At 40.2% G+C, this 22,727-nt stretch overlaps 1 protein-coding gene across 1 annotated transcript; it reads left to right on the plus strand.

Annotated features, from left to right (window-relative positions):
- Positions 1-5,763: 5,763 nt before the first annotated feature.
- Positions 5,764-16,813, plus strand: LOC121620151 (SAM pointed domain-containing Ets transcription factor). Its single transcript, XM_041956116.1, has 6 exons — positions 5,764-6,143; positions 11,688-12,141; positions 12,805-13,002; positions 13,242-13,289; positions 13,596-13,730; positions 14,819-16,813. Exons 2-6 carry the CDS (start codon positions 11,697-11,699, stop codon positions 14,995-14,997), a joined length of 1,005 nt encoding a protein of 334 aa, XP_041812050.1. The 5' UTR covers positions 5,764-6,143; positions 11,688-11,696; the 3' UTR covers positions 14,998-16,813.
- Positions 16,814-22,727: the final 5,914 nt, after the last annotated feature.

Genomic DNA, 22,727 nt, shown 5'->3' on the forward strand with positions numbered 1-22,727 from the left:
CACACAGTTTACTCTGGACTGGATCCATATGGCATCAGCGTCTTTTTGTGTTTTCTTTGCGTGAAACCTCACAAAAAATTGTGAAGCTCTTGAACGTGTTTTTCCACTTTCAGCTCCAGTGTAGGAACAAAATTATCAGTGGTAATTTATTGCTATGGGGAATACTTCGTGCCTCCTAATGAAATGATTCAACTGCAGAGACAGTTAAAACCATAATGTGCAACTTTTCTTTTCCCTGAGGCAGGAAGTGTCCCCGCCTTCCTCTTCATCAAGCGTCGGTGAACGCTGTCGCAGCGTGAGCCCAGATTGACCTCTGAATTATTCTCTGAGGTGGACTTCTGTATTTTGGGATTTTGTTCTGTTGAAACAGCTCCACCTTTCACTTCAGAGACGTTTAAGTAATTTATTAACCTCCTACAGAAAGATGCATCTCTCTGCTGCGTGTCGTCGGTTTCATGCAGGAAGCAAAAGGGAAATCTCCAAGTTGATCAGTGTCTTGGTCAAAAGAGCAGCAGCGGTATCTTGTGGTATCCGATTGGCCATCTGGCAAGACAATAGAGGAGTCTGTTTTTTCAGTACGTGTCTGTTCCTGTGTGCATTAGTATGACATCAACTTCTAACTGTCTACTGCTTCAGTTGCATCATTTTGAGCCCGTCCTCTGCCCGGTGACATGCGGAGATACGTTCAGTGAAAGTTTGTCTTCTGTGAATGAAAATAGGAAAAACATATACACGTAGAAAAGCCGGAACACGTGTCGTTTAACACCGAATGTGACCATGATTTACAGCTGTAACTTCCCTCGGGCTCATGAGGTTAGGGTTGTCAGGTTGCTTCACCGCACTGCTGTTGGTCTGCAAGAAATATCATGCGATCAGGTAACTGGAAACTGAATAAGCTATGAAGTTTGACAGCGTTGGCACTGTTGAGCACACAGGTGCAACCTGGCAAACAAACCTGATCAACATTTTTCAATTGCAGAGGAGAGCATATCCAACTCAGAGTGTGTATGAAGGCCTGTACCTCTCAGGAAGACAAATGTTGAGAGTTGAAGAGTTTTCTGGCGCTTACTTGCACCACACAGCTACCTGTTGAGAGTTGAAATGGCACAAAAAATGTCAAGCTCTTCTTATATATTGTACATATTTATCAGAAAAAGTTTCATCCATGCACAGATAAAAAAAAAAACCCTTCCATGTCATGTCTCTCCCATGTATTACATAACTCCATCTTTTGACCTCATATCGGTGGGTTATTGCATCTCTGCAGGATCAGGCATGTCTCTGCATCACTAACTGTTGTACAAGCAGCACAATGCTTTGGCAAGCTGCCCGGCTGTTGAAGCAGATCATCAGGAAATGGATCTCAACTTGAGCTCAAACTGTCCTCTCGACGAGTAGCGTTGAAGTTGAACGCGTCACGGTCAATAAGCCTCTCTGTTTTCAAGAGGACGTAATGTAATCGTGCTCCGTTAGCGCATTCATTATTGCAGTCATCTAAATGTATTCACTCAGCAGCAGACATTTATTGCTGAAACATGCCTGATATGATGCGCCACACGTAGATGTAGTAGAAGAAGTAGCACGTTCGTAACAGATAGATATCTCACTTCATACTCATATTCTGACAAGATGACACTCATTCGCTCAACAGAGCTCAACAAGTACTAGAGCATATTGACTTTGCTAAGACAACTCAGGTGGGTCACTGACACCTGTTTACAGTAGTGACACCTGCACAATCATTACTCATTCCAGCATCACACTGGACCAATTGTGGCTTCGTATCTGACATCCAGGCTGTTGCTTCCTTTAACTCATTATCTTTCAACCATGAGACTGTTGTGCTTGAGCCAAGGAAAAGGCCAAACACGAGTCGAAGAAACTGCCATGCAAATTTTGTTGATGGTCTGGATGCGGGTTAAACCAAAAGCAAACAGACGTTTTCTGGCCATGAGTAAACGCACAGGTATCGCACCGCGTTCAGTTTTAATTAGCAGGCAACTTAAGTGCGTAGCGCGTCAAAAAGCATGAATTTTACGTGCAAGTCTGCCCTCATGCCGTATGTCCAAATGAAACGATTTCAGAGGTCGTCACAGCTCACGGTTTGATTTGGCGTGTCTACAAACACTCGGCTGCTGAGAAGTCTTGACGCATTTTGAGCACACCCTCTCTGTATCTCACAATTACTCCATTCAGATGTGTGGCTAGCCATATCAAAGTCACAGCTCCTGCATTGGACGCAAAAGAATAGAAAATTTGTTCTGGAACTGAAAAGAAAAAGAAACTTTTGAATTTAGCGGTTGCGATCAAAAGACATGATGAATTAAAAGTGAGATTAGAGGGGAAAGATTAGATACATTTGAGAAGTCTCACAATACTTTTATTGTGGGTTACCGGTGTTTCGCTAATAGCAAGCTTTCCTTTGAAAGCCATTGCCTGTTAAACCTATCGCAGAGCCGCATTGTTCACAACAAGTGGAAACTGTTTGGCATTTTTTACATTTGTGGTGATGAACCAGCTCGAAGTGACGACAAATAATCAGCTGTTTCAGAGGTGAGATGTGGCGCACAGTCATCTGTGTTAAAGTCATAATGCAGTGATTCAGATCTCAACACGTACTTGTTTTTATGTCGTTCTTAATATTGGTCAAGAAATTACACATTCAGCTGAAATGCTGCAGTCTAAATGAGGCATAAACTTTATTATCCCATAGTCTCAAGTGATGTGCTGTCACTTTATAATATAGCCTGAATGTCTAAATGTCTGAACGTCATATGTCTATGTGTTATTTACTCTATGCAGTTTGGGTGCTTTGTGCTTTTGGCTCCTTGAGCTTTACAAGGTTTGCGTGGAAAGTGGATGAAGGAATGGCAACACCTTACGTGGACGGTAAAATGTATTATTAATATAAGCTCAGGTTTTAAGCCAACATGGACGAGAAGTCCTAAAAGTGCTTGGAATAATGGAAAGTTTGAGCATCTACAGTTCAGAAAAACCTGAGCAAACTCCATCTGCTGATAAAGACTGAGTGACATAGTTGAAAGCTCTGAAACGTATGTGGGCCTTGAATTAAGAATGTTTTGTAAATGAATGTCATATTAATAAAAAGACAGAAAGTGGGATGTTTCAAAGAATAATCTTTTATCCATGAGACACAATACCTGTTTAAAGATTCAGCAATAAACACAAAGGCTGCAGAAATAATTCTGACTGTATAACTTTGTGTTCATAAAAAACAAATTCAACATGCAGCTGATCCAACTGTGCCAAATAATTTATTTATTTTCAATTTAATTGTTCATAATCAGCATGTATTAAATGAACATGAGCTAGATTTTACAGCTAAATCACGATTAACACTTTCTTACTTCACGTTAATAATCAATTTCTAATAACTTTCTGCTGCTAGCTACAGTTAGCAGCCATGCTAGGAACCACAACCACAGCACCGCTAATGCTAACCTAGTTGAATTAGTCAAACGGACGCAAGAGTGACTAAAGTGAGCTGATAATAAGTTTTGTACTGACATTAAACTGTCCAAAGAAAGCAAAAACAACAGGAAGTCATGTTGTGTTGTAATAAATGAAAGCAAAAATGACTGCATTAAACAGCTAGCTACATGTCAACAGCTAGCAAGCAGCTAGCAAGCTACAAACACAACAGCTTTTTGCCTTTTTGGAGCAAATTGAGCATGTTAATGGACAGCAGAGTCACTCCTCCATGAACGATCAAACAGATCAATTTTCCAGCAGCAGGAAGTAGACACATAAATTTACTTCAGTGCAATTTAGAGGTACTACTTTTACTTCACAACATTTAACAGGGGATTTTGTACTTTTTATGCAGCTATAAGGACAATTTACTGTCGAGATTTTACATACAAAACATGATCTTATGACATATGATGCAGTCCGAGCCAACAGTATATAAATCAGTTAAAATAATCTCCACCTAAATCAGATGCAGTATTACAGACCTGACACTCTCACTCAGGTGTTTTCACTTATTCTGGCTCATTAGACTTCTGCTCAGTGTCACCTGCAGGACTCCCCAGAGAGCAGCACAGATACCGCATCCTGGAGAAATGAAAATAAAATATAATCAGGTTGAAGTTGGTCGTATCTGTGCTGGAAATAATGTGAGGTTGCCAACCTTAATTACGGATAGAAATGAAAAAAGAGTGCAACAAAAGCAACCTGAGAAAAGGTCTTATCAGGGAGATTAAATGAAAGCACATGTAGGACCATGATGTGTAGGATCATTATAATGGTGATCACATTTTAATGCACCAATAATCAACCTATCTTTATATCTATAATATAAAGCGTAATTCTTTGAAATGCTTTACTTACTTTTGGTGCTTTAAGTACATTTAGATGTTGTTACTTTTGTACTTAGCAAAATAAAGCAGGTGAGTTACTTTTTAGAGAGAAATTTCCTGTTTTTGTTTCTGTCCCTGAAACAATGTGAACGTATTCTTTAAGTAAAGTACTGAACACTTCTTCCAAAAGTTGTCCAACCGCATTATGAGCCACCTGATTTTTTATTTTTCAGGTAACAGTTGTCTCTGATGTCTTTCTAATCAAAGATTAATATCTTAAGTGTGGATTGATTTAAGTCTTTACTGTCGTAGCAGATTTTTTCTTCTGCCTCTGGACTTTGAAACCAGGACCTTGAGTGAACTATAGGCAATTATGGGGAGAATATGTGAACTCCAAAAAGACTCAACTCCACTGAGAATATAACCCTGGACGGTGGCGGAAGAAGCACTCAGATCCTTTCCTTAAGTAAAAATAGACATAAAAGTCTTGCATTTGAAATCCTGCGTAAGTAATAGTATCATTAGCAAAATGTACTTGAAGTATAAAGAGTAGAAGTAGTCATTCTGCAGAAAAATGGGCACTTCTGATTGATATATTGTTTATACGCCATTATTAGAGTCTTAATAGTGATGCATTCATGCATACCAGTATGTGTTACTCATAGCTGGTTGAGGTGCTGCTAGTTTTTAAATACTTTATATACAGTTTGTTTAGTCCTGTGGTTCCCAACCTATGAGTCAGGCCCTTCCAAAGGATCACCACATTAATCCGGGACATGATTAAACAAGTAGAATGTAAGCTCTGCTGCATATGTTTGGATTGCTGTATTCCCTGTATTTGTAATTGTACTATTTAGTACTTTTCTCTACTATTAACTTTTTTTTAAATTAAATATTGGATCATTTTACTTCTTTGGGCCTCTAACGGTTATTTAAATTAAACCACATGAGAAGCTTAGAGAGGAAGTTTTTTTTCCTACCAAGTCACCTGAACTGTTGAAAATAATTGGTTTAATCTGTAATAATGTTTTGTATTTCATTTACTGTATTAGAGCTCTTCTAAACTGCTGCAAAACCTTAATACTGAGAAATAACTAGCTGTCAAATACATGTATATGTGTAAATTTGTACTTAAGTACCTTCCTTGGCTAAATGTACTTAGTTACATGCCACCACTTGATTTTCTTAAAAAGGTTTTTTTTCAAAGTGACACTATATTCTTTAGTCCTTTATCACTTTGAACACTTTGAATTGTCTGTCGCCTGCACACAGAGGTCAACTAGTAGTGTTTGAGGAGGTCTGAGCTAATCTGCAAGACATTGGCACTTCAGACTCACACACACACACACACACACACACACAGGGTTGTGTGCATAAGTAAACACGACTGCCTATAAATATAAATTGCAGTCAATGGTGCTGGAATTCCTTTGCACTCACTCACCCACTCGCTTGCCCTGGCTCCTTCTCACTTTGTACACACCCCCAGCAGGTGCTTTCACTCGAGGTTTAGTTTGCAGTTGTGCTTTAGGCTGTGACTTTCAGATTAGGTGTAATTGTACCAAAGAGTCTGGGAGGGTCTGAGGCCTCGGGCTGGGGGTTCTGCGACAGTCGCCGACAACAGAGCATCAAAAAAAAGAAATAGACAAGAAGAAATCGGAAACAGATTGAAGGGTGCTCTGCTGCACCTCTGCATTCAGGTAGTGCTGGTTTGCAACAGAGAGAAGATCATCCTTCATCCTCAGCTGAACCAGAGCTGCGCTGCATCTGCTGTCATCCAGTCAAATCTTTGCCTCTGGCCATCAGAGCAGCTTTGCCTGGGTAAGAACTAACTTCACACCATGTCCTAAATATATGATGTGTGTCTAACAAATGTAGGCTTTATGTGCTTGTTCACAGCATTACTTTGAATTGTTAGAGGAGCATTTGTGTGACGGTTTTCTGCAAGTCCATAAAATCTAATTTTCTACTTTTCATTAGCACACATTGCTGTGGTATTGAAGGTGTCCAGCTTGCACCTGTCTGCCAGCACAATTGATATCGTCATCTCATCTTGCGGGGAAAACAAAAGGGCATCTTCTGTGCAATTTACCTGGTATAGGATTGACAATATCGAGGGTCTTTTAATCATTTATTATGATTCATGATAATCAATTAACTTGTGCGCAAATTTAAAGCTTTGGCAGTGAGTTAAAATTTAAATAATCTGATTTATTTAAATGTTGTGCTGTTGATAGATAATCATGCAGGAAATTCTCTGGAAGCTTGCTATTTAACCAGATCATTTTATCTTGCTTACTCATGCTTACCTGCTTTTTCTCAAGCAATTGCATATTAGTTTTAACTCAGTATGATTAAAAAACAGTGCTCTCATTTAATCGGTGTCTGGGGGGCTTGTTGGTTCATTACCAAAAGCCACAACGATAAGCTGACGTTTCCAAAATAAATGTGTCCCTGCTGTCCGGGATAAGACGTGGGATTTAATTATGGCTTTGATTAAAGAGGGAAATTAAATACAACAGCAACTCCCCAAGACAGGACTGTAATAAGAGAAAGGTAGAAACAGAAATAACACGACTGGACTTTCTGCTTCGCTGTTTCTGACAGCGGAGGTGCCCTTTTACCCTCATTCAGAACTATCATGTCAAGATAATCTACATCAGTACTGGACATCATGACTCTGCTGTGAGGGTCAAAATGGCAGATTTGGAAGGGTCTTTTTTGTGGAGTATGCTTAAAGCAGAAGCTGTTGCAGTGTGGAGAGGGCTTTACTATTTAAAAAAGGGCTCATAAATAAGACTCATAAATAACTTGATTTTGGAAAGAACTGCTAAAATCTCAACTCGCTTCAGTGAGGTGATACATGTAAACTGCAGCGAAAATGCAGCTGTTTAATTATTCATTACTGTGCATTTGTAGAAGGACTCAGGGTCGGGTTTACTCAATCAGAACTAGTCCATATAACATGTTGACCGACCAATCAAAAGTCGTTATACCTGATCCGAACACTGAGAGAGAGGCAGCATGGTTCACATATGGAGAAAATGACGCAGATCTTCAGTCATAGTAAGACGTTCATAGTGTTGGACTCAGTGGGTCACTTGAAAAATGATGGAAATAGTTAAGAATGAAAAAGGAGAGCTTGAGAGAGCAGTTCAAACCTTTAATCAAGTTTCCATCCAAAGCACCAATTTTAAATAAATTTCCGGAAAATCTGCAAAAGAAAGTTCAAATTGCATTGCCATCCACTATTGTTATGGAATATAGTGGTAATGGTACAGTATAGTAGTTGACCACATGGAGATAAACAGCTGGTGGTGTTAATTCTCCAGTCGGGTGCATATTAAACCAATGCAGAAGAAAAGGAACAACAAGATGATGTTATCAAAAGAGTTCCAGTCAAACCTCAAAGGGAAAGTGTTTGAGAGACATGATGGAAATATGACATTTAGGTTTGTTTCATGTTTTAATTTGAGGAACTTTACAGTCTGCCACCCTTTTCCCCTCTCTTCAGTGGAGCAGAAGCTTCAGTGGACATTGAAGTCACATGCTTCATGTACGCCACCATTTATTTGCAAAGTCTGTTTCCCTTGCACTTTGTCACATTTTCCTTTAACTGATGCACCAACTTTTCTTTCTCAGCCAAACTTCTTTGAGGTATTTCAACTTTTTGGAAATGTCCAGCGTTTCCACTCCATCTTCCTATGCACAAATTGAAGAAAAAAATCAGGTGGTTGGAAAATTGACATTAAAGTTGCACAATTGTTCACATGACGTAGTGGAATTTCCAGCGTCTGCAGCTTTCAAAACTTCTATCAATAACCCGCTCTTTCTGATTTTCTGGCAGCCAGCACATTAAATCCAGCTGCACCAGCCTTAGGCTTCACAGCGAGACTCTCCATATCTAGACACCATCTCTGCAACTTATCTGCTAAAACAGGAGACAGGTTTATTTCTTTATCGATGCGAGTCACACATCCACAGGTCCAATCTCAGTTTGGCACCTGTATCATTGACTGTAAATATAGCCCTGTGTCATAATTCATTTAAACCAAGAGCAAAGCATTTACAATGGTTTAGTGTTTCCTAGGATACTGGCCCAAAGCCAATGCACCTGACTAACAGCAAAAATGAATTACAGAGTGTACCAACCATCGGCAGTTAATAGAATCCAGACAAAAAAAGAGCAGACGTAGAAGAGCATAATAACAGGTAATTTAAAAATGGAGTTTTACAGACAGGAAATTGGGAGGTGTGATAGTCTGTAAACTACAAATTATAATCACAATAAAATGTATCAGCTACTGCAAACACATCAAATCAGCCTTTATTTGCAATTCATTCATGCTTTACACCTAAACCTAATTTAGAATGTGAACAGAGCACCTGCGCATGTCACTGTTTAAAAAGCAATAAAGAAGAGGTCTGAGGCAGCACTGAGCAGATCCTAATCACTTCCTCCAGCATGCAGGCTGTCTTCCCAGCAATAGTCACACTGGGCACGGAGCTCACTCGATGTAAGATGAAACTCCTTTTTTCCTTGTTCCCAGAACAATGACTTCCTTAGTTGGTCCAAGTTTCCCATGAGAAACAATAACAAGGAAAAAAAAAATCTCCCTTTAATGCTCACATGGCAAACAGTCACGCCTGGCTGTACACACTCCTTTAACACCACACTCAAACAACACAGACCTTTTTCTGTGTGTGTGTGTGTGTGTGTGTGTGTGTGTGTGTGTGTGTGTGTGTGTGTGTGTGTGTGTGCGTGTGTGTGACGAGCCGAACACGATTCACGTTTTGGTCACCATTAGTTAGATGTTCTAAAATCTCACACATGACCTTTTCTTTTTCAGCTCGGCTTGGATCGTCCAGGTCAAGCACACGGCTGAAAGAGCTTGTTTTAATCACTACTCATTAACTTGCATCTAAACATTTGGCTGACTTCTGTCACGTAACTGTTTCAGCAACAGTGATAAATGAGCTAACGGGTTAATTTCAAGCCAGATCGGTTGTATCGCTGTGCAGCTTTTACCACTTTCACTTCAACAGAGGGTTTGGAAGTGAGGATTTTTTGTGATATCAGCATTAGGGTGAGGGTGACGCCAAACCACATATTGGTTTAATGGACAGTATTTTGATCCCAGTCGGATCTCCATCACATTATTAGCTCCTTGTGTGACTTTCGTGCAGCTTTTTTGGTCTGTTTTGTTTATTTTTTTGCAGAAAAAACAAATAATTCTGATTACACAGCTACAACCATATAAAATAATACTTTGCAACTCCACTTCAAATGATCACCTACTTCATGTTAAATGAGACCAAGTACGTCGAAGAAATATGGTTCCCAGGGTGGACGCCTGCATGGAGGGAGTCCTTTTCCGTCAGTGTCAAAGGCTGACTTTGCAGAGTAAATGGAGCAAACCCTAATGCTCCTGAAATGAATATCAGCGTCTTGACCAAACTCATTTAGAGATCAGTCAGGGTCTTAATCCCTCTCCCCGGGGGTGTGTGTTTGTGTCTTTCTCTTGTGCCCCCTCTTCCTTTTGGAAGAAGGTAATATGGCTAAATTTGCTTTGCTAATGGGCTTAGCGCAAGCTGTTACAGGGCAGAGTCGGCACGCAGCAGCCAGGCTGGGATGCCAGTGGCTTTTAATCTGACTCCTGAAGGAGTGAAAGGGAGTGTGGGTTATAGTTTACGAGAAATGCGGAGATAAAAGGAAGACTGGGGAGGAGGTTTTACAGTGGGGGGTTGGGGACTAGAGGGGGAATCTTTTTTTTTTTTTTGAGGCGGGGAAGATAACTTCATTTAACTTTGGGGAAGTTTGGTAAAAAAGAAAAGATGCCTTCTCTCCAAAGTTGTTTGCAGCTTTGCAATTAATGTGCCCATAAGAAAACACTCATGTGAAAGGTTTGACATCAGCATTGTGAAAGAGTTTGCTCGCCTCGATCCACGTTTTCAAGAAGTTGTGCAAGGTTTGCGCAGCACAAAAAAGAAGAGGCTGAAGAGTCTGAAGAGCCTCTTCAGATGCTTACAGAAAATACAACGATCACAGGACCGTCGTCAGCAGGACTGGCATGTTTCTGGCACATTTTTTTCACATTTTGCACAAAGAATAAATTGATTCTTTTTACATCTGTAGAGCCTGTTCTTCTTTGGGGCATTTTTTTCTATGAAGCAGGTTCAATGTGACCTGGATTCATTTTGAACTCTGCCCTCACGTTGCGGCTGCTGGGTGTACGATTTAATTTGGCAAATTTTTATGAGACTTTAATTTCTTTCTGTCTCTGCAAATAATGCCTCTCCTTGAACATGTGCTCTGTGGGAGCACACTTCCTTTACCGAGGCATCAACTACAATCAGTGATAACCTGGTGTGTGACAGCAGTGTGCCTTCCCATACGCCAGCTGTGGCAGCTACACATTATTGGTGCCATTTGCGAGTTCGCCCTGAGATTACAACACTTGTGCGACGGCTAACGTCCATAAACGAGCGCTTATGATGGCAATTTCCTGTTAAGGAGAACTTGTTGCAGCTATCAGTCGAGTCTCCATAAAGATGCCTTGGTTGCTTTCAAATGTGGTTTTGTGCAGATTTTGTGCACGCTCTTCTCCACGTTACCTAACTTGATTAAAAAACTCCAGCTGGCAGTGGAGACAGAGGGCTGCAGAGACGGCACCTTGAAAGTCGAGGCGGGCGACGGAGCTGCTTCAGGTCTCAATACAAGTCACCTACCCCCAAGACGTCAGCCATTCTGGGCCACTGACCCACAAATAAGAGACTCAGTCAAATCCATTTTGCCCCATGCCTGTCAGCGCTGTGTGTGTTTTAACTGTCTCGAGGGTCATTTCCCCAGAATCTCCAGTAGGCTCAGGGTTCTTATAGAGCATCAGCCAGCGCTCACCTCAGTTCTGCTCATAACACGTTAAGGAAAGGGACTCTCGCCTGCAGCTGCTCTGATGGAGTTTCTTGCTAAACAAAAACAATTGCTGGTGTAGCAGCCAGAGAATCGCAGCAAAAGGAACTGACGGAAAAGGTATAATCTTTTAAATGCATGAAATTATTTTAATTAAAGTGATGCCGGATTGCTTGAACGTTGCAAAATGCTGTCAGACACAGTTTATGAACTCTTGTCGACTGCGGATTTAAATTATGTACTTGTCTTTTCTCCTCCTCTCCTCTCCTTGGAAGTCAGTTGATTCTTTCTGATTTCACACTATTCACAATAATTGCACGCAAAGACACTTTTTTTGGCATTTTGCAACGCTGAAAGGACACTTTTAAAAGTTTATATGGATCTCAGTTCATGTGCGAGTAACAGGTCAGAAATCTAAAGTTTAGTTTGGCTTTTCTTTCCTCCCTTGCCTCCAGGTACCAGTTATGTCAAATCCAGTGGGCGGTTTATCAGAAGGCACAGTGTATGGATCCCGGATCGGGATGACAGAGGACACCCTTGCCATCCTGGAGCAAAACAGGGACTCTGGAGAACCCTGGGACATGGGGGAGACCAAACCAAGCGTGGAAGCCCTGGAGCGTGGCATCCCGGGCCTCTACCTCTCCTGCTTTGACATGCTCCTCACTGAAGACGCCACCTGGCTGGTGAAAGTTTCAGAGGCCTCCTCAACGCTGGCTGTACCCATGTCTCGCATGGAGCCCCAGGAGGAACCAGAGCAGTGCCCCGTCATTGATAGCCAGGAACAGGGACTCTCTCCTGAGCTGGAGGGGCAAGAGGAGGAGCGGTCTCTGGAGCAGGTGCAGAGCATGGTGGTGGGAGAAGTGCTGAAGGACATTGAGACAGCCTGCAAACTGCTCAACATCACCCCAGGTAGGCTGCCTTCCACCACACCTGCTGCTCTAGTTTGTCATCTGAGACATATAACTGACAACGAAACAAATCTTTAAAGTACACATGGCACAAAAAAATGTTGCCCGTTTTTTGCAAATTGGAAAAGGGATGTTGAGTCACCGATATTTAAGCTGCTGGATCTTGCTCCCAAAATCAACACTGAAATTTGTGTGGAGAGGCCAGGAAAGCTGACAGATCAGATAAATCATATCCTTACTGACGCAAGGACGTGTTTGCCTGCTCCAGGATCTGTTTAATCCTGACCTTTGCATGAGTTCTCTTGAACTGTGACAGCGATGGTTCTCCCTTGCCATCAGACGTGTACACAGTCTTAAGGGCGAGGTCTCCTGTTCGCAGAGCAAACAGAGGAAGCATTATGTATTGTAAGGCTTCTGGCTGTCATAAACCTGTGCAATCCCCAGTCATCTGTTCTGCTGATTAGAATTGCAGTGGCATAAAAGCGTGATTACCTTGTGGTTTAAGTCAATTTATTATGTGTAGAAACACAATACACGCTGAAAAAAAAGGGAATTCAACTGACTTAACTTCACCCAATAGGACTTAAATCCCAAAGCAGGTAATTTACTGCAGGGGCAGCTGGGAGTTTTCTCACCTATTTCTTATCTTTCTCTGTTTTCATAGACCCTATAGAGTGGAACACGGGGAATGTTCAGAAGTGGCTGCTGTGGACTGAACATCTGTACAGGCTGCCCCATGCGGGAAAGGCCTTCCAGGACTTGACAGGAAAGGACCTGTGTGCCATGAGCGAGGAGGAGTTTCGCCAGCGCTCGCCACAGTGTGGAGACACTCTGCATGCACACCTGGACATATGGAAGTCAGGTGCGTTCAGCTCCGACAGTGGTTGCATAGCCCGGTGTTTGGCTGTTTGGACCATTTGAATTAGCATTTTGAGTGTGCAGCATCCTCTTTATGTGTTCATGTACAGTATGAGTGGATGGGAGGAGCCAAGTCAAGAAACAGAATAATAACAAAATAAGAAAAGAGTAAGAGGTGTAAGCCTGAAGTTCATTTAAAGCAAAACTTTTTAAATTAGACGTTTGTCTCTTTTCTGTCTGCAGCTGCATGGATGAAAGAGAGGTGTTCAGTTGGAGACACAAAAACTACTGGTAGGTTTGGTTTCCTCATACAAACTGCGCTGTAACTTTGCACAAATTGTAATGTTATGGACGTTTACACGCTTTGACGACACAACACTGGACATTTTTGCTAACTTTTTACTCTATTAAGTAGTAGTGAGAAAATTATTAGCCTTTTTTAGATGATTTTCATGCAAATCAAGCACCTGCTGTGCGTGACTCCTGTCGGTTTGGAAAGCTGAAGGGCCTCGTAATCATTGGTCCTTCGTGAACGTTTGCTTTTCACTGTGAATCACTACACTGTGGCCTTAAAGGTTCAAGCGTTGTTATGTTTAGGTGGCGAGGAGCTTTGGTCTGAGGCAGATTCGTCTTGTTCGGGTCAGCCCATTCACCTGTGGCAGTTCCTCAGAGAACTCCTGCTTAAACCTCACAACTATGGACGCTGCATCCGCTGGCTCAATAAAGAAAAAGGTATCTTCATTGTTTTTAATGGTACAGATAGACATGCAGCTACAGGCTCTTTTAAGACACTCAAAAGCGCTCTGAAAGGTCACTTTGTGAATGTTGCTTTATTTTTAGAGGACGAAACCAATTAAAGGGATAAAATAATATTAAACAATATCTGTTTAATAGTTTATTGTACTGTTTCTTTCAGCTCTTACTCAACTTGTAGGTCAACTACTTTCAGACATAGACTTCAGCTGAAATTTGAAGTGTCTTCATTGCTTCCACTATAACTGACACTTCATCTACCTTCACTTGTTGCATCTCAAGTGCCTTTTCAACTGCTTTTATATTTCACTCTTTAACTGTTTGCAGAGCTTACATTCGAACTGGAATCTTAAGTGCTTTCACTGGCACTTCAACTGCTTTCACTTGCCACACATCCCCTGACATCAAAGCTGCTTTCACTTCCTGCTTTTCAACTGTTTGCACAGTTCAACTGCTTTCAGTCATTAAGCATTAAGCAAAACTTCAACTCTGCATCTTTCACACTTCAGCTCACAGTTCATTTGCTTTCATCTGTTACTCTTCAACTGACATTTCAACCACTTTCAACAATTATACGTCAACCAAAGATTAAGCTAATCATAGTCAATAACCTCCAGCTGAAATCAACTATTTTAAACGCTGACACTTCAATTGATTTCAGTGCTTGAGCTTGAGACTTCAGCTCTTTAAATGCTTCATTTTAAACTGTAACTTTTACAAAAAATCTCACAAAGAGAGAATTTTAAACAGTGCATCCTGTTTACAGTTTCCAAAGCTCCAAAAACTCCAGATGTTTAAAAGTACTGCATTTCAAACATTTCAAAAGCAAATAAAAACATGCAAAATTTAGACCTTTTAAACTTGTATATAATTTATAATCTAAATTACTTTTGTCTGTGCTTTTTTTTGTATTTTTTCAAAGTATATGTCACTTGAGAAAAAATGTGAAAAAAGAAAACAGAAATATGCACTTGAGTGGAAGCTTGACATTGCTCTGTACATGTCCAAATGGAAAATGAGAGCACCCAGTGTTGTATTATATATAATGTGAAATGTGACTCCACCAGGTATTTTCAAAATCGAAGACTCGGCTCACGTTGCGAGGCTTTGGGGGCTCAGAAAGAATCGACCTGCTATGAACTATGACAAGCTGAGCCGCTCCATACGTCAATACTACAAGAAGGGCATCATCCGCAAGCCTGATGTGTCTCAGAGACTGGTCTACCAGTTTGTTCACCCAGTATGAGGCAGCAGCATAGTGGGAGGAGGAGGAGATGGAAACCTATGGAACTGAAAGGACACACTGTCTTACCGCCATGCACTTGAAAATCCAAGCCCGAGATGAAAAGGTGACATGGAACATGTGCACTGACCAACCCTGATGGTACACACTTCACTGCCAACGCTGGAGCAACAGCTGGCAGCTTCTGCATGAAGGCTCATCTGTGCATGGGCCTAGAGGAGGAGGCAAAACAGTGTGGCCACTGAGGCTTTTCCCTGCTGCAGAATAACCACAGATTAAAAAACAGAAAAAAAAAATAAGTAAATGAACTGCCTTGTCATTTGCATGATCTGCCTGTTCAGCTTTCATTAATGTGATTCTTTACACATTGTGCCAAACACTTCCAAGCTTATAAGCTTCTAGAAAAATGGCCATCGCACACAGCTACATTGTCTTTTCGTTTCACTCATCTTGACCACTGTCTCTGTTTGACTTGGAGCCAGTTTCCTGCAACAGTTTAAAATGTGGTTAGGATTGTTTTTTTTCTTTTATGGGTTTGGTCCTGTCTGTTATATACACAATCGGTCAGACAGAACAGGGTGCTCTGATGTCTCATCTGCAAGATACAGATGAGGAGACTTTAGCAGTTTGCTGAATCTGGATCCAACTGGACCCTGAAACCCTGCTGTGACTGGCCTGATAATGCCACTCGAATGTAATGTCTAAGGTGTAACTTGGTACAGAGTGATACATTCTCTTCATATTGTTTCATTGCTTAGGAGCCCTGCTTTATATATATTATGCTGTCAACCCTGGTTTATCCTGCTGTATCCTGAGTGTTGCATTTGATGTTGTCGGGTGTTTTGTTTTCGGTCGAGACCCAAAGTTTTAAAATAAATTGATACAAAATAAATAATCATTTGAATAAATAGACAAAATGTATAATGGGATCATGAAATTGTGAAATAATTAAATGAATGTTTAGCCGTGTTAGCAGCGTGGCTCCATTGATGCCAGTGTCAGCCCACCACAAGATGAACTGTATTAGCTTTGATGATCCCTTAATGTGTCATCAAGCAACACCATCAAGTCAAATACTTTGGTTAATTACCAAAAACCTGCAAAACTGTACTTTGTACTAATTAGTGAATGGTGGCATGCTCTCAGTGCTAACATTAGCTTGTTAGCTAATTGTGAGAATATTAGCATACTGGTGTTAAGCGCCACTGTGAAAATGTTACTGGAGACTATGCCTCTGTAGTTTCTCTCTCATTTACTCCAGATCACTTTATTTCAGCAGCTTTAATTTAAAAATGCCCTTTTTTCTAAAGTCTCCTAATTTCACAATGCTATTTTCTTCAGTGAGCATTTTGTTAAATAACATCATTTTTCATTCAGAAAAAAACGGGAGGAGCAACAGCAAATGAAATGCTAATGCTAATTAGATAACAGCCTCTGGCCTGTTTGTCTTGAATGACTCACAAAGATGTGGTGATGAAAAGGGACATTATTTCATAACATGCTCATTGGGGGGAATGGCTGTTTTGAAATGATAACAGGCTATAAAATAAAAGTCACTTGGAATAAAGTGTTTTATTTTGAAAGGAAGCAGGATGAAGTAACATCATTTTTTTTTATTGGATTATTTCCAGATTTCATCATTTTCATACCATTTTTGTCTGAATTTATTCATATGAGTATTATTTCATATTTTATTTATTTATTTAATTTTGAAGCTTTCAGGGGTGCATGATTCACACTAACTTCTTATCACAGTGCTTATTATTGTCATTTCTGCTTAAATGTCTGCCATAATAAGGATAGGACATCCAAGCTTAAACAGGGCTCAATAAACTTTATTTTTTAACTAAATATGTGTCTTTGTGGTGTCTCTAACTAAGAAAGGTTTTGTTAATTCAGTTCCATGTAACCCACCTCAGCAGGTATTCGAAGGATCAAGAATAGTTGATTACAACCATGATTCAAAAAAACAATTAAGGACACTGTGTAAAACATGTAGCATGTAACACACAAATAGCACAAAGACAACATATCAAATGTTGAAACTGAGAAATTTCATTGTTTTTGAAAAATATATTCTCATTTAAAATTTGATGCCTGCAAAAAAGTTGGGACAGTGGCTACAAAAGACTGGAAAAGCTCTCACAATTAATTAGGTTAAGTGGCAACAGGTGAGGTTAGCAACAGGATTGGGTATAAAAAGAGCCTCCCAGAGAGGTGAAGTGAAGATGGGGAGGGATTCACCACCCTCATTGTCGGTTTCATTGCCATATTCTGAGAATCTGAAGAAATCTCTGCACACAAGGGACAAAAAGATGAAAACCAGAGTTAGATAGCCGTGATCTTCAGGCCCTCAGACTGTAGCGGACATCACTGCATGGCCTCAGGAACACTTCCAAAAACCATCGTCTGTGAACACCAGGGAAGTCGGCAGCTTTCTGGATGTTGTTGATATGAGGCTTTTGCTTTGCATGGTGGAGTCTTAACTTGCATTTGCAGATCCAGCAATAAACTGTGCTTACAGACAGCTCCTCAGCCCACTCATAGAAGCATGTCAGCATTCAAAGTTTTTCAACCTTGCCCCTTAAACTGTTTAACTTTTGAACTATTTGCCAGGATTGAGCCTTCCGAGGATGCCTCTTTCATACTCAGTAATGAACCTGTTTACCTGTGTAATGTTCCAAACAGGTGTTTTTGGATTATTCCGTAACTTTGCCAGTCTTTTGTTGCTCCTGTCCCAACTTGTTTGAAACATGTTGCTGCATTAAACTCAGAATAAACATATTTACAAAATTCAGTGAGGTTGATGAGGTGAAACATTAAACTTTGTGTCGTCTTTGTGCTGTGTTCAACTGTGGAAAAAGGATTAGTAAGTGATCATATTTGACATTTTATTTGTTTAACATGGCGTCCCAGGGTTGAATCAGGGTTGCGCTTTTTATCGTTTGTTCTTTTCTGATTCAGATCTTCATTGACATTTAATCTTTTTTTTCACCTGTAACTGTTCTTTCTTTCATGAGGTCCAACAGGTTTTAAAATGTGTCATAATTATTCTATGAAGTGAGCAAGAGGGTGTATCTGCCAAGAAAAAGTGGCCTTGAGCTATATTGAGCGGTTTAATCTTGCAGCTAAGAGTGTGTTGTACCTGTCAGGCAATGAGTGGGAGACAGACAAACTTGTCCTGGGGGAAATCTCAGAGGGGGAAATAAAGGATCAAGTGGAGTTAAGGTGTCAGCCTTTAGGTGAAAGGACGTGGCTGCGTGATGATCTATATGATTATTTCAGTTGCTGGCACCATGATGATGTGATGATGTGGTGATACACTGACAAATGTGTAACGCCTCAGAGAGTAACAGACCCGTAGAACACAAACAGAGTGACGCCTGCACTTATAAAGACTGTGGGTAGAATGTATTAATAGACCTCACCCATCCCTTCAGGCCAAGCCAACACACAAGCTCTAATAAATATGATCAAAAGAAATCTATCCACAAAAGAAATTTACAGTATTTATTTTAACATTGCCTCCTTTTAACCCATTTTCCCTGCGCTGTCTTGTTCTTGTTTACATAAACTTTAGTTCCCAGTTTCCCAAAGTTATTCCTGAAATCTGCTGTATTGTATATAACATTGCACAGATGTGCAATCATTTTTAACCTCTGACTCTGATTTTACCCTTTTTTCTTTCTACTTCTTCAACAATAAATTATTCCAAAAATTTCTCACAAAATGTGACAAAAAGTTTAGAAAGAAACTTTTGCATTTTAATTTTGAGGGATTTACATTTTCTGCTTTAGAAGGTTAAAAAGATAAAATTATAATTTTTATAAAAGTATTACCAATATGTCTGTATTTGTGGTTGTAAATGAGAAAATTAACAATATGCCCAAATGGAAAATGTGCTTAGAACTAAACTAAATATTATCAAATAATAACTACAAATGTCATCAATTTAATTTGATTAATGTCTAATGAGTTATTACATCACCAAAAATCTGCAAGTCAGTGAATCATCATATCATTAAAGTTTGGAAAACTGAAAATCAACCTGTAGTCACAGGTAATTTTTTATGTTCTTGTTGAGGAAACAGACTCCTGTGGCACTATGAGACTTTTTTTTGGTCCTTTAACTGGCAGCAGGTGTGTTGCTTAAACTTGATTGTGAAGAACTGTGGTTGCCTGAGGGAATCTGACTCTCAGCGTGATCATTAACGTGACACATCTCTTCACACCTGCCCGACAAAGAGCTGAATCTGGTTACTACTGACCTCTAGTGGCAGCTTCTGGTATTACATTACACACAGAAGGCCACAGCAGATGGGAGCCACAGCCTTAACCTTAAATTAAGTCTTTCTCAGACTAGATTAAAGGCGAGGACGCTCAGACTGGCACCATTAAATACTTTGTTCAAATTAATTTAAGAGATGGCCTTGCTCAGTTTGTCTGGGAAATGCATTTACACTTTATTGTACAGCTTCAGAAAAACAGAAACCTAAGAGTCAAGATTCATTTAGTTTGAAGCCTGGAGCTGCTTCACTGACATCATTTATTTATAATCTGTTGGACTATATGAATAAAAAAATAGCATTTTGACAATTGCCAGTTGTTTGGTTTGAATTATGCATGTTAGCACTTGTACTTGGTTATTTACATTTTACTCTACTACATTTTTCTGACAGCTATAGTTAGTTATTACTGTTGGCTACAACAGTAAATTGCTGTTCATGATGCATTAGAATTAACTGTCTAACAACATCATAAATATATCAGTCAGCAGGGTATTTTATCTTTACCTTTGATGACCTTATGTCATTTTGAAAAAGATTACGATGTCTTATTGGGACTCTTCCTACAGTAAAGGATCTGAGCACTTCCTCCACCACAGACCCTGAATGTGTTTTTGAATTTGTTGTAAAGTGACAACAAATAATGAGTCAAGGATGGAGATGAAATGAGTAAAGTCTTATTATTCTCATATTTTCCTATTAGTCCTTTTTCAAGTTAACAAGGCTAGCAAAGCTAAGATATACATGGTGGAATGTAACTTATCACTTGTACTCAAGTCATGTATAATTTGAGGTACTTGAGTATTTTATTATATTTTATTTTAGAACTACTTCATTTATTTGATGTTCACTTTATTGATTAAGATTTGACATACAAAATAACTCCACTTTGCTATTTTAAGCAAGCCTACACTTTGCTATGTTGCTTTTTAAGGCAGTGAACTTGTAATCGAGTATTTTTACAATGTGATATTGCTACTTTTACTTAAGTAGGGGATCTGAATACTAAATTACATTTTGTAACTGCACTGGAAAATTTTATGCCAATACATACAATGGAGGGGAAGGTATTGAGAAAATTTGTTCCCTCAGCTTTCCATCTAATTAACACCTTAATATGTTTTTTAAAAAGTCTTTTTTTTTTAAGTAGCTTGATTTCACCTTATTGTGAATTCCACAAGCGTCAAAAGCTAATCTGGCAGTTACTGCTGCTCTGCTAAGCTAACGCTAGGCTAGTTAGCTTTTTAGCAGGACGAGTTTGTTTTTATTCTACATGACTGTGTTTAGCTTCTCTCGTATTTACTGACTAATTTACCAAGATATTAATCTTATATTAATCCGTTCATTCAGCAGTTAGGGGCTTCAGTCAAGGGGAACTGTGGCTATCTGTAGCTAGCTTTAGCAGGATTTAGCTAGCTGTTTGGCTGACGTTTCGTTTTTAGCTCTTTTGTTTTAACTGCACATTTAACATGCTGTTTTCTGAGAAATTATGCATTTATATGCCAAAATAAACATCAACAAGTCAAATGTTCAAGCTCAAATTGTGCTTCACGTTTCTACGTCAGGATTACAGAGCTTTACAGAGAGTTTTTTTTTTTTTGATGACGTCTTTTATTGTTTTGCTTATGCAGATGAACAGGCACTACAGTTTGGAAATTACAGCTATTAGGCCGACTATGCTAAAATAAAAGAAAGAAAGACAGAAAGAAAGAAAGACAGAAAGAGAGAAAGAGAGAAAGGCCTAGAAAGATTTCCTCAACGTTGCAGGTCGACGTTTCCAGCATGAGCAAAAGACAGAAAGGAGCATCTGAGTATCTTTTTCTGGAATATGATTAACCTTCAGCGTATCGCAGGAGTTTCACAGTGGATGCTGCAGTCGTGGCTTTGCACGTCTGCTTTTACGCTACACTCGTTAGCAGTCCCGTTCTGTTTCAAATACAGCTAAAAGTAAGTTAAGACGCTGAAGCCTTTAAATTCATGTCATCAATCAGACAGAGAGGGCCTGGGTGTCGTGTTGGGGTAAACTGAGCTGGATGAGTCAGACTCTCTGGAAGCGAGCTCTCTTGTGACGGTTGAGAGTCTCTGGAGTGGCAGGGGCGGTAGGTTTTAGTAAGGCAATGTGTATTTCACCCCCTTTGAATCCAGTTCTGACAAGGAACAACACAAAAGCATACAGAAGCAGCAGAAACAGGCGACGTTTCCCTCCTGGACCTTCTTTCTGGCAGCAGAAAAGCCAATTGTCTCATCAATATTTCAGAGGCAGATCCTCTTTCTGCTTTCTTGTCCTCGTTGCAGCTTTCTCTGTCTGCGTCAGTAAGGGAACACCGGCGCTGCTCGCCGCCGAGGGTGTAGTTTTCACCCACACCTGTGGTAACCAGGAGTAACAAACCACTCTCATATAACAGCTACTGTGCTGCCACATGCACTCATAATCTTTGAAGAAAGTTTGATTTAGATTTTCTGACTAAAACTAAAATGTTTAACCGTAAAGACGTGTGTAGCCGATATTTAACAGCATGTGTTTTGGTGCACAGGGAAATAGACCAATCAGGACTGACTGTGTTACGCAATGCAATCAATGGCATCATCATCGTCCTGATTAGAGTTTAAATTTGATGAAGAAATTGTCAGTAATTTGGTGGAAACAAACTGAGGCCATGCACCGGTGATAAACAGTGTGTGGGAGCATCAGCATGCACATAATCACAGAGATCAGAGCTGGAAGCTGATAATGGCGAGTCGCTGACATTTGCTCAAAGTAAACAATCTCACTGACTGCAGAAATGGGAAAAATAAATAAAACCTTGGTCGTGAAATGAAGCTAATCTCAGTGCAAAAACAGCTGTGAGTTTCTGTTTCCAGGCAGCTCTTGTTCATGGCGCCTGCATAATTAAAACAGTCTGCATGTAAAGACAAAGCAGGAGGGGAAGCTAAATGACAGGTAATGGTTATAACAGGCACCCTGTTAGAAACAGGCGGGACGGAGGAGGGTAATGTAAACAATCCGTGCACGGTTTGAGTACACAGAGTACATATTTCCATTTCAAAGAGAAGCTCTGCTCGGTGACTTTTATCTCCTTTCGAAATGCTAATTCGGCGACATGCTGTGGAGCGCAGCGGGAAAACAACTAACAGCGCCGAAGGAACAGTTTGACGGTTTGGGGAAATATGTTAATTTGCTGTCTTGCCGAGAGTTAGACGAGACGATCGATACCACTCTCAGCTCCATGCGCTGAATATGAAGCTAGAGCCAGCAGCTGGTTAGCTTGCCGTCTTTCTCTCTGCATTTAACAAAGGAGATATAATTTGTTAACTGGTGAGCTTTAGAGGTTTTGGTAGGCAGATTTTGCTACCTTTAGACAGAGCCAGGCTAGCTGTTTCCCCCTGTTTCCAGTCTTTATGCTAAGCTAAGCTAACCAGCTGCTGGCTATAGCTTCATATTTACTA

Source organism: Chelmon rostratus, chromosome 2 (assembly GCF_017976325.1).
Source record: "Chelmon rostratus isolate fCheRos1 chromosome 2, fCheRos1.pri, whole genome shotgun sequence".
In the NCBI taxonomy this organism is placed as follows: Eukaryota; Metazoa; Chordata; class Actinopteri; order Chaetodontiformes; family Chaetodontidae; genus Chelmon; species Chelmon rostratus.

Excerpts from the sequence above, each read along its gene's own strand:
- LOC121620151 (XM_041956116.1), top strand. The coding sequence starts at position 11,697 with ATGTCAAATCCAGTGGGCGGTTTATCAGAAGGCACAGTGTATGGATCC. Across the intron at positions 13,003-13,241 it reads CCTGGACATATGGAAGTCAG|CTGCATGGATGAAAGAGAGG; the intron begins GTGCGTTCAGCT and ends TTCTGTCTGCAG. Across the intron at positions 13,731-14,818 it reads CTGGCTCAATAAAGAAAAAG|GTATTTTCAAAATCGAAGAC; the intron begins GTATCTTCATTG and ends TGACTCCACCAG.